Source organism: Vulpes lagopus, chromosome 5, assembly GCF_018345385.1.
Source record: "Vulpes lagopus strain Blue_001 chromosome 5, ASM1834538v1, whole genome shotgun sequence".
Taxonomy (NCBI): domain Eukaryota; kingdom Metazoa; phylum Chordata; class Mammalia; order Carnivora; family Canidae; genus Vulpes; species Vulpes lagopus.
The window spans coordinates 99,329,535-99,341,374 of NC_054828.1; the positions used below are offsets into that span (position 1 = coordinate 99,329,535).

At 56.1% G+C, this 11,840-nt stretch overlaps 1 protein-coding gene across 1 annotated transcript; it reads right to left on the reverse strand.

Moving 5' to 3' along the window:
* Positions 1-4,389: 4,389 nt before the first annotated feature.
* DUSP2 (dual specificity phosphatase 2) lies at positions 4,390-6,964 on the reverse strand. The gene is made up of 4 exons (XM_041756146.1): positions 6,496-6,964; positions 5,945-6,066; positions 5,315-5,534; positions 4,390-5,195 (listed from the first exon to the last, which is right to left on the reverse strand). The coding sequence occupies exons 1-4, from the start codon at positions 6,881-6,883 to the stop codon at positions 4,981-4,983; spliced, it is 945 nt and encodes a 314-aa protein (XP_041612080.1). The 5' UTR covers positions 6,884-6,964; the 3' UTR covers positions 4,390-4,980.
* Between the last annotated feature and the right edge of the window lie 4,876 nt (positions 6,965-11,840).

Genomic DNA, 11,840 nt, shown 5'->3' on the forward strand with positions numbered 1-11,840 from the left:
GAGAGGAGGAACTTTTGGATACCTAGACCCTTGCATGCACACTATCTCTGTCATCCCCACAACAGCCTTACAAAATTGGCATTTATCCCCATTTCACAGATCCAGAAACTAAAGTTCCTTATCCATACTCCTCCTCTTCTATGCTTTTTGGCCTCAAGAGGCCCATTCTCGGGGATCCCTGGGTGGCTCAGCGGTTTAGCGCCTGCCTTTGGCCCAGGACGCGATCCTGGAGTCCTGGGATCGAGTCCCGCGTCGGGCTCCCGCATGGGCCTGCTTCTCCCTCCTCCTGTGTCTGTGTGTGTGTGTGTGTGTGTGTGTATCATAAATAAATAAATAAATCTAAAAAAAAAAAAAGGCCCATTCTCAATACTTGGCCACCAAGGGGGCCCCCTGGACTTAAATCTAGGTGAAGGATTGGGGACCTCCCTCACCAATGCCCAGTGAAGGGAAGTGACAGCCGATGTAGGGTCACCAGCTACTGTCCACAAATGCCTCTCAGCATCCTGCCATGCGTGGAATCCAGCATTTCTCAAAAGAGAGGAGTCCGAATCACGGAGAGAACAGAGAGATGCCCCTGCTGCCCAGGCAGGGTATTAATGTATGTAAAAATGTATGGATGGGCCACTTCAGATGAGAGCTTGGTAAAATAATAATAAATAATCACCCTGCTGAGGTAGAGAAACAGATTCTGAGTTAAGAAATGCAGTTTGAGGGGATCCCTGGGTGGCGCAGTGGTTTAGCGCCTGTCTTTGGCCCAGGGCGCGATCCTGGAGACCCGGGATCAAATCCCACATCGGGCTCCCGTTGCATCGGGAGCCTGCTTCTCCCTCTGCCTGTGTCTCTGCCTCTCTCTCTCTCTCTCTGTGACTATCATAAATAAATAAAATTTTAAAAAATTAAAAAAAAAAAGAAAGAAATGCCCTTTGAGGAGCATGTGGGTGGCTCAGTGGTTGAGCATCTGCCTTCAGCTCACATTGTGATCCCAGGGTCCTGGGGTAGAGTCCTGCATCAGGCCCCTTGCATGGAGCCTGCTTCTCCCTCTTCCTATGTCTCTGCCTCTCTCTCTCTGTGTGTGTGCCTCTCATAAATAAACAAATAAAATATTTTTTAAAAAAAGAAATGCAGTTTGACTTGAGGACATTATGCTAAGCAAAATAAGCCCTTCACAACAGGGCAAATATGGTATGATTCCACTTATATGAGGCGTATAGTCAGATTCAGAGACAACAAGTAGAAGAGTGGTTGCCAGGGCCTGGGCGGAGGGGGAAACGGGGAGCTGTCCTTTAATGGGTATAGAGTTGCAGTTTTGTGAGATAGAAAAGTTCTGGAGATCTTGAATATGCTTAACGTTACTGTACATTTGAAAATAGTAAAGATAAGGGGCACCTGGGTGGCTCAATGGGTTAGGTGTCCCACTTAATGGGACACTCACCTCAGGTCTTGATCTCAGGATTGCGAGTTCAATCCCCGAGTTGGGCTGCATGCTGGGCACAGAACCTACTTTTAAAAAAATGGTAAAGATGGCAAATTTTATGTTATGCCGTAGTCCCCCTTTATCGGCAGAGGATACATTCTAGGACCCCCAATAGATGCTTGAAACTGTGGCTAATACCAAACCCTATTTTTTCATACAAACCTATGATATTAATGTATGCATTAGGCACAGTAAGAGATTAATAACTAATAAATACTGTAACTAAAGTTATGTGGATATGATCTTCTCTCACTCAAAATATCTTAATGCATTGAGCTTGCCCTTCTTATAATGATGTGAGATGTAAAATGCCTACATGATGAGATGAAGTGAGATGCATGCTGTAGGCATTGCAAAGAGGGTTAGGCGACTACTGACCTTCCAGTGATATGTCAGATGGAGGATCATCTGCCTCCAGACCTTGGTGGACTGGGGGCAAATAAAACCACAGAAAGTAAAACCTCGGATAAGGAGGGCCTACTGGATATTTTTAACCACGACTCAAAAAAATTTTTAAAAGATTGATTTATTTATTTTAGAGAGACAGAACATGAATGGGGGTGGAGAGGCAGAGGGAGAGGGAGAAGCAGACCCCCTGCTAAGCATGGAGCCCAACTTGGGGCTCATCCCAGGACCCTGAGATCATGGCCTGAGCTAAAATCAAGAGCAGCCTTCTCCACCAACTGAGCCACCCAAGCGCCCCACAATTTAAAAAATTTTAAGCAATAAATAAGAAGGAAGGAGAGAGAAATTCAGTTTGTTTGGAAAACTAACTTGAGGCACCTGGGTGGCTAAGTCGGTAGAGGATCTCGCTCTTGATTTCACTCAGGTCATGATCTCAGAGTGGTGAGATCAAGCCTGGTGCTGGGTTGCATGTGGAGTATGCTTGTGACTCTCTCTCTCTCTCTCTCTCTCTCTCTCTTTCCCCCTCCCCCCACCCTTGCTTGTTCTCTCTCTCTCTTTCTAAAAAAAAAAAAAGAAAAGAAAAGAAAAAAAGAAATTAAAAAAAAAGACTTAAAAACACATGTAGGGAAGGCTGGGCATGGTGGGTGGGTGGAAAGAATGGGGTAGGAGTGAGGATGGGGTGGGCAAAGGCCTCAGCCACCAGTCCTGCTGTTGGTGACATGGAACTGTGTGATGAGAAGGCCCTGATGCCTCAGAGCCCGCAATGCCCTCCACTCCCGCCCCCCCCAAGCTAAGTGTTGTTGGCAGGTCCAAACAAAGCCCACTCAGGTCCTCAGAAAGCCTTGATAGCAAGCCCAGCTCTGCTCAGTTCCGACCAGGGAGCAGCTCACTCACCCCCAGACAGCAGGGGGAACAAGGCTTTGGGGGCAGGCTGCTCATCCTTCACCTGCCTGTTGAAATGAGTGCTGACGTGTGCCAGACTCAGGCTACAGAGGGCAGAGCAGACCATAGGTTCTGCCCTCTTGAGCATCCAGCCCGGGTGAGACATACAGGTACACACCTGAAAACCTTCACTTCACGAGCCATCAGTGGCTAACAGTTCCTGAGCACCTACTATGTGTAGGTGCTAGGCTAAGCCTCTTACATGGATTGATTTGTGTCATTCTAGATACACTAACTGGCAAGGGCTAATGATAAAACTCCATTATACGGACAAGAAAACTGAAACGCAGGGAGAATAACTGGCCTCCTAACCATCGGACTCCATCCCTCAGGTGTACCCTGCCAGGCACACAGAATGCCATGAAGAAGAGCCAGCATTCTGCAGGGGTGACCCTTGAGCTGACTTTGGAAGGACTGAGTTAGCCAGATGACACTCCGAGTGGCCAGAAGCATCAGAGTGGAGGCCGAATGAAGCTGGCTGAGCTGTCCAAGAGCTGACCTCAAGAGCCTCAGCACCCCTGCTCTCAGGCAAATCACAGCACCCGTTTCTGGCAGCCTCAGCAGGTACCCCCTCCACTTCTGGCTTGGGCTGGACCCGTGGGCCTTCCCAGATGGCACAGTCCCATGCCAGGCAAATACCCAACATTCAATCAAGACATGCTAGCTGGGGGAATGTCTGAGTGGCTCAGTGGTTGAGCGTCTGCCTTTGGCTCAAGGCTTAATCCCGGGGTTCTGGGATCAAGTCCCGCATCGGGCTCCCCACAGGGAGCCTGCTTCTCCCTCTGTCTGTGTCTCTGCCTCTCTCTCTCTGTGTGTCTCTCATGAATAAATAAATAATTAAAATCTTTTTTAAAAAAAGACATGCTAGTTGGGTGGGTGTAAAGAGCAACTAAGCCCACCCCTGGTGACATGTTTTCCATACCAAACATCAAGCCACATGGCTTCTGGGGACAAGAAGAAACTCTGGCACATGGGCTGCCATGAGCCCCAGTGCAAATAGGCATTCCGAGGCCTGGGGCCCCAGCCGGAGTAGGTGAGAGAAGAGGGGAGAAGTTGTGTTGCCCTACCGTGGGGAAAAGGAGGCCTGGCCTAGCACGCCCATGCACAGCCACTGGAAGAGCCATGCACACAGGCACACTCACAGATACCTTCAGGTGCATATGACATGCAAGCGTGTGCTCGGTAGGAAGAGCAGACACCCACACCCATGGGAACAGCCACACACACAGGTGCACACACATGCATATCCATCCATGTCCCAAAAAGGAAGTGCAGTCTGAGCCATGGACCCAAGCTTTTTCCCACAGAATCGAACGCCAGTAACAGAAACGAGGTTGGAGTCAGCCTCCCAGAAACCTCCTCTTTCAGCTCTAGAGATGGAACACTGCCTGGGCTACGACACCAACAAAAGGTGACAAGGCCCAGGAGGGCACCTCCTATAGGTGAGCTCACACGAGCACCTTCTTCCTTCTACTCCTCAGGCACAAGGATAGGTTGAGGTCTGATGAAGAAACAGACCAGATGCTTGAGAAATTGTTTTTTAAACAAAACAATACTTTATTGACACATCCTCAATGTTCTGTATAAATATAAAGTGCTAAGTTTCCAACCCCCGCCCACAGGGCTGGGAGGAAGTGGGGGAGGGAGTGTTAAATGTCAGCTGAACACAAAAAAAATTCCAGCACCAATACAGGCGTGAAATGCTCACACACATACACATGTGCACGCACGCAAGCAAGAGGTCCGGACGTAACAGACACATCACTTCCCTGATGCCCAGCTCCCCAGGAGTACAAGGCTCAGGCTCCGGGCCTGTAGTGGACCACCCCCCAGACAGGGCTCCTGGTTGTCACAGCTTGTTCCTTGGAGCTCTCAGGCTGCCAAGGGCCTCAACATGGTGCTGGGACCAGTGGGAATCCATGGGTGTAGAGTCCAGTTAGTTTCCGCCAGAAGAGAGGGGGGGGAGGGGAAGCAGACATGCCCTCCATTCTGGTCCCCAGAATAAGGGCCAGCCCTCAAACCCAGCAGAAGAGCACCAGGTGAGTAAGTCCAGAGTTCCTGCATTCCCAGCACCACCACTTGGGGGGCTTTTCAAATTTCAGGGGGGACGGGGGAGGGCAGCTTTCCCTGAACTGGAGCTGGCATGGTGGGGCCCTGCCTCAGTGACACAGCACCTGAGTCTCAAACTGTAGTAGCTGCCCCATGAAACTGAAGTTGGGGGAGATGACTCCCCGGCGTTGCTTGACAAAGTCAAAGGCCTCGTCCAGCCTCACGCGGCGGCTCTGTATCAGGTAAGCCAGGCAGATGGTGGCAGAGCGTGAGATGCCCGCCTGACAGTGTACCAGTACCCGGCCTCCACTGTTCTTCACGGAGTCTGCGAGGGAGATAGGGAAGAGGGGGTCAGCCAGGAAGGTAGGCAGGGGAGGTGACAGGTGCCCCAGTCCCCTCACCTGGGTGTCCCTTCAGGTCCCTGGGTGAAGCTCCCCCTCTTACCAATGAAGCTTATGGCCTCCTGGAACCAGGCACTGATCTCCACCATCTGGTTGTCTTCCACCGGGATGCTCTTGTAGCGGAAAAGGCCCTCAAAGTGGTTGGGACAGCTGGCGGAGACGTTGAGGACCGCCGTGATGCCACATGCCTGCAGCCCTTGCAGGTCCGAGGAGTGGCTGCAGCTGCCCAGGAACAGGTAGGGTAAGATCTCCACAGGGCCGCCCTGTACCGGTGGGAGAAAAGGGATGATGAGGAGGAGGTCTTCTCAGCCCAGGCCTGGAGGGCTTGAGTACGCGGGGGCACACAGGGCAGGCTGCCTAGCAAGAGGAGCCCTCGGTCTATCCTGACCAGGATCACTCTGGAATATGAGGACACGAGGGGACACACAGAGATACACACAAACACACACCTCCCCATCAAAGCCCCAAATATGCTGCAGACACGGATTCACAGAGGCGCACAGGAGCAGCCCACACCAGACACACAAAGATGTGCTCCCATTTGCTGCGGGGACACAACCCACGCACACAGGTGAGTGTGGACAAGGAGAGGCCGCTGGAATCCACCAGCGGCAGCCTCCTATCCCGCAGAGGCACGGGGTGGGCGGTGGAAGCCGCTGTGATCCCAACTCACCTGGTCGTAGGACGGAGCCCGGGCGTCAGAGCGGCTGTTCTCGACCCCGGCAGACGACATGGCGGGGGCGGGGGACTCCGAGCACAGGTCGGGACAGCAGGCCTGGAAGCCGTCGAAGCCGCCTGCGGGGAGGGCGAGGGGCGGTGAGCCGGTGAGCCGGGAGGGCGCGGCGGGGGGGGGGGGGGGGGGGGGCAGGGTGCGGGGGGAGGGGCCGGGGGGCCGGGGCGGGGGGGCAGGGGGCGGGGGGGGGCCGGGGGCGGGCAGGAGGGCAGGGGGGCCGGGGGGGGGGCCCGGGGGCCGGGGGGGGGGGCCCGGGGGCCGGGGGGGGCAGGAGGGCCGGGGGGCAGGAGGGCCGGGGGCCAGGGGGGCAGGGGGGCCGGGGGGCAGGGGGGCAGGGGGCCAGGAGGGCCGGGGGCCAGGGGGGCAGGGGGGGCCGGGGAGCAGGGGGGGCCGGGGCGCAGGAGGGGCCGGGGGGGCAGGAGGGCCGGGGAGCAGGAGGGCCGGGGGGCCGGGGGGCAGGAGGGCTGGGGGGGGCCGGGGGCCGCGCTCACCTCGCAGGAAGCACACGGCCGTGGGCCCGGCGCGGGTCTCCGGCAGCAGCGCGGCGAGCAGCGCGTGCGCGGGGCCGTCGGGCGGGAGCGCGGCCACCGAGGCACTGCCCTCGTCCAGCACCACGGCCCGGGCCAGCTCCCCGCGGGCCAGGCGCGCCCGGAGCGCGCGGTCGGGCAGCAGGCAGGCGAGGGCGGCGGCGGGAGGGCCCCGCGCGCGGCGCCGCAGCAGCGCGTTCCAGGGCACGGGCCGCGCGTGGCGCACGTGGCGGCGGCAGAAGGCCAGGAAGGGGCGGCAGTCGAGCAGCAGCGTGCGCTCGGCCTCCCGCGGCTCCCGCAGCAGCGCCCCCAGCGCCGCGCAGTCCAGCTCGCGCGCCGCCTCCAGCCCCATGGCGACCGCCCCGGCTCCCCGGCCTCTGTCGCTGCGCGTCTTCGTGCCCGCGCGCTCCCGGCTGTCGCGGCGGCCGCGCTGCCCCGACCCTAGTGTTCCGGCCCCCGGGCGGCGCCGCGGCTTAAGTACCCGTGGGCCGGCCTCCCGGGTCACCATACAAGGGCAGCGCAGGAAGGCGCCGGCGCCCGCCCCCGCGGCCTCCAGCTGGCGCGAGCTGGGCGGGCCGGGGCCCGGGCGGGCTGAGGGGGGCGGAGCGCGGGGGGGGGGGGAGCGCGCGCCCGCCCCGGAGGAAGGGGTTTTGCCGGGGTCAGTGGGGCTCCAGTGCCCCCCACCTTTGCGCCCCAGCCTCGCAGAACACTCCCACCCTCTGGCCTGCTCCCACCGCTCAGTCCTGGGGACGGGGTTCTCCGCGGCACATCCCCATACCCAGATGCCCCTTGCCAGGCTCTCTTCCTTCTCCCTTTCTCTTCCAGGATTTTCGCTCTAGGAATTTGTTACAACAAAACTTGACATTGCCCTGATTTCTACCCTGGAGAGTGGGGAGCCGTGCTGAGATGCCCCTTTTCTACCTTAGAAGCCTTGTGCAGAGGCACTTTATTTCTCCTCCCGTCCCTCGCCCATTGCATGGCTGAGACCAGCACTCTGGGTCTTGCAGCAGGTTAGCGGCCAAGCCAGTCCAGACCTTTATCCTCTGGGCCCAAGACCCTGGACATTGGCATGAGAAGGACCCCTGGGCCTCCAGAGGAGAGGCAGGGGGGCCTGTGATAAGTTTCCAGTTAAGAGTGAGGCAAGGCTCCCCTGGGGCCCAGGGAAACCCCAGAGGCCCAGGGTGAAGCACTTCCCCAAGTCACAGGCCGGCTAGCAAGGGGAACTCTGCTGACGTTGCCGGGCTCTCCCTGGGGCATGGTGGGAATTTCAGGAACCTCACCAAGGGGAAAAGGTAGAAGACATACCAGAATCGGCCTCCTCCCCCCCTTTACCACACCCCCTCTCAGCCCTCCCTAGGCTGTAGCAGCCCCCCCCCATCCCAGAGCCAGAGAGCGGGGACCTAGGACCACCTGAGCAAGGGGACCTAGGACCACCTGAGCAAGGTGATGAGCAGTGAGAATGGGGAGCTGGGTAATCTACATCCCTTCTGCCCCCCCACCTCAGCTGCCAGCCCAGGGACCGGAAGTGGTGAGGCCCAGGTGTGTGTGGGGGGAGTATCTGGCTCCATCCCGGGGTTGGGGGCCAGAAATATAGACTGCTGAACACCAAAGCAGAGATGTTGAGGTGGATGGAGCAGCTTCTTGGAGCAGGAACTGCTCCCATCCCCACCACGTAGCTGTGTGGGATTTCAGAACCCAGGCCCCTCAGCGCCCATTCCCCTGCATCAGTGCCCTCTGTAAGATCCTTCCAGATCTCTTCCAGTCCCCTATGTCCAGACCGTCTTGGAGGGTTACAGATAGGACCCGTGTTGAGCCCCAAGCCCTCCACTTGGCTTATAAACTTTAAACTCCTCAAAATGGTGTGTCATGCCTGTGTATGTTGTGTATGATCTGAATGCAGTTGCACAATGTTTGAGACAGTTTGGAGCTCATATGTGCTATGGGGAAGAGGGGATCCAGGGGACAGAAAGACTCCAGAGATTCCTGGGGCCAAGTCACTCTCTCATGCTTCATGTCCCCATCTGCAGGATGGGAGCTCGTAATAGACCAGCTCTTCACGCAACGCTGGTGCCAAGGCTATGAGGCCACACTGCTGCCTGGGTGCCTGCAGTGTCCTGTCCCTCCCTACAGGCCAGTCTGGGGGCTGATGTGGCAAAGCCCACAACAGAGCCGGGGAGTCTGGGCCACAGATCCCAGAGGCTGATATGTGGCCCTTATCCTTGGCATCAGACTGGCAAATGACTTAATGGCTGATTCCAGGGGCAAATTACAGAGCACGCAAAAGAATAGTCAGGTCCAGTCTTGCTAACCCGTGGGGCTGGCGTCACCTGCCATGCTGGGAGCCACAGCCTTCCAGCTCCTTGGGGAGGAGGAGAGAGAACTGGCCAGCTGAGATCCTGGCTCAGGGATAAAAATCAGCTCAATGGTAGGGGCTGCAGACCCCTGAGCTTCTCCCCCTCCTAGGGGGAAGAACAACCTGTACTTTGCTGGGAAGTTCCACTCGGGAGTGGGGGTGCGCCACTAAGGGTTTGCTCTAGTGGCACAGTCCCTGGGGCCCTGCCCAGCGCCCTGCCTGAGGTAGTGTGTGTAAGTCACCCCCTCAATGCCACCTGTTTTGGGGCTGTCCCTTTTGCGGCTCTGCAACACAGACTTAAGGATATCTGACTTAGCCATGAAAGAAGAGCTTCCCTTTGTCCCCTTCCCCTCTTCCCAAACTGGGGTAGTCCCCACCCCCAATAACTGGGTAAAAGCCCAAGGCCAGGGTAACACGAAAGGGAGAAGAGAACGCAAACCCACGTCCCACCCCCACTTCTGCTCTGACTAAAGATCCCCAGACCTCTGGTGAGTCATGGCACGGGATGATTTCCTTCCTTTGCCACCTCCTGAAGGAACACCATTCCCACAGCAGAGACGAGGCAGGGCTCTGGGCCCTCCGGTGCAGTGTGAGGAGGGGTCTCACTTAGACTTGGTACCCCACAGGCTGCAGGTTCTGGAGGGAGGACCCCACGCCTCATCACGAGACCATAGGGATGGCAGGACGGGGGTGTCATATGCAGAGGTTTTTGGGTGTTTTATGTTCCTGGCCTGGTGGTTACAGAGCAGATACTATTAAGTCTGTTTGGGACCCAGCTTCATTTTTTTAAAGATTTTATTTACTGGGGATACCACGGTGGCTCAGTAGTTGAGTGTCTGCCTTCAGCTCAGGGCATCATCCTGGGGTCCTGGGATGGAGTCCTGCATCAGGCTCCCCGCAACGAGCCTGCTTCTCCCTCTGCCTGTGTCTCTGCCTCTCTCTGTGTCTCTCATGAATAAATAAAGCCTTTTTTTTAATTTTTATTTATTTATGATAGTCACAGAGAGAGAGAGAGAGAGAGAGAGAGGCAGAGACACAGGCAGAGGGAGAAGCAGGCTCCATGCCCCGGGAGCCCTATGTGGGATTCGATCCCGGGACTCCAGGATCGTGCCCTGGGCCAAAGGCAGGCGCCAAACTGTTGCGCCACCCAGGGATCCCTAAATAAAGCCTTTTTTAAAGAAGATTTTATTTATTTACTTGAGAGAGCAAGAGAGAGTGAGCATGAGGGAGGAGGAGGGTCAGAGGGAGAAGGAGAAGCAGACCCCCTGCTCCACAGAAAGCCTGCCACGGGGCTGGACTCCAGAACCCCGGGATCACAACCTGAGCGAAAAGTAGACACAGATACTCAACTGACAGAGCCACCCAGGCGCCCCTTCATTTTTTTTTTTAATTAAAATACCTAACTGGAACAAATGTGTTATTCTTTGTAACCACCCGTTTTGACAGTAAAGTGTCATTCCCCTCCTGCCTCGGGATTCCTGGCTTCCCCTGCCACCCCCCAGCACATCCACCCAGCCCCCATGCAAAGTGGTTTCCCTTCCACAATCACGAAGCTTGAAGCTCTATACTGATGTGGGCTTGTGTATGGTGCTCCTTCCCCCTCCTTTCAAACCCACACCCCAAGCCTGTGCCCCAGGGGGGAAGGAAGAAATGAATGGTGTGGCCATCATCCTTATGCCAGGTAGGTACGAAGGTGAGAGTGACGAGTGGTGGCCACCCGCAGCCTCATCTGAGGAGTGAGTCAGGATGACGTCAGATTTCCTGTGCCAGGCCTCAGCCTAGGAGGCACTGTGGCCACCCCCACAGGCACCTGCCAGGCGGGAGCAGTGACTCTATACTCTTCAAAATGGCCCTGTCCAGCCCAGTGGGAAGGATGGGGCAGAGTGGACCTTGACCTTGGGCATCCAGCCCTCGGAAGAGGGTCCTTCCATGGCCAAAGGGGAGACACATGCGTGTCACACTGTCACATGTATACGTGGGAAGGAGCATGGTCAGGCAGCCTGCTGGGGAAGCTCTCCTTAACACAAGGAGTATGTTGAGATGAAAGTCTCCACTTGGAACTGAAGTGGTGCTTTCTTTTTAAGATTTTATTTATTTTTAAGATTTATTCATTTAGGTGGTGGGTAGAAAGAGCATGGGCAGAGGACAGGGCACAGGACAAGCAGACTCCACGCTAAGTGTAGAGACCAAAGTAGGACTTGATCTCACACCCCTGAGATCCTGACCTGAGTCCAAAGCAAGAATCCTAACTGACTGAGCCACCCAGGCGCCCCAATGTGTTTTTTTTTATTAGGGCCTTCCCCAAGCATCTAGATCCAGATCACTCTTTCCTTCCTGCATTTGTTCATTTACCAGCCCCTCACTCAAAAAATATACTTTGAGTACTTGTAATGTGCCAGGTAATTTTCTGGGTGCTGGGAATACAGCAATAAATCACAAACCACTGCCCTCAGGGAGCTGACCTCATTGTTTCAATAATATTTGTTTTTGTGATTGTGTTGTATTCGTGGCAAGTGAGACTAGTCATTTACCTAGAGTAATGATACAGTTGAATGGTACAGATGGGACCCAAAGATGGTAGAGTGTGACACAGGTAGGAGATGGGACACAGGTAGGAGAGTCAGGAGAGTTGCCTGGGAAAGGATCCTCACAGCCCCTTGCAGCTTCTGTGCAGTTCTGTAGGGTCTGGTTCTCTGTTCTCCCATGGTCTCCCATCAAGAAAGAGCATGAGGCATGGAGGGGAGAGGACCACAGCCCTGAGGAAGAGCATCTGGGGGAGCCAGTCCCATTGCCAAGGCCAAAGCCAGCTCCTCTAGTGGAGACCCATGCTCCATGGGCATGTCCATCAGAGGGACCTGGGTTTGACTGCACCCCTGGATATGCCTGGCTTGGGCCAGGGGACATCTCTCTTCACTCTTCTGTCAGCAGGCACCCACCCCAGCACACCCTGGGCCCC

Bases quoted from the DNA above. Each gene is read 5' to 3' on its own strand.
- DUSP2 (XM_041756146.1), bottom strand. From the start codon at position 6,883: ATGGGGCTGGAGGCGGCGCGCGAGCTGGACTGCGCGGCGCTGGGGGCG. The intron at 6,067-6,495 runs GTGAGCGCGGCC...CCCTCCCCGCAG, and splicing joins GGCCGTGTGCTTCCTGCGAG to GCGGCTTCGACGGCTTCCAG. The intron at 5,535-5,944 runs GTGAGTTGGGAT...CCACCGGTACAG, and splicing joins GGGCTCCGTCCTACGACCAG to GGCGGCCCTGTGGAGATCTT.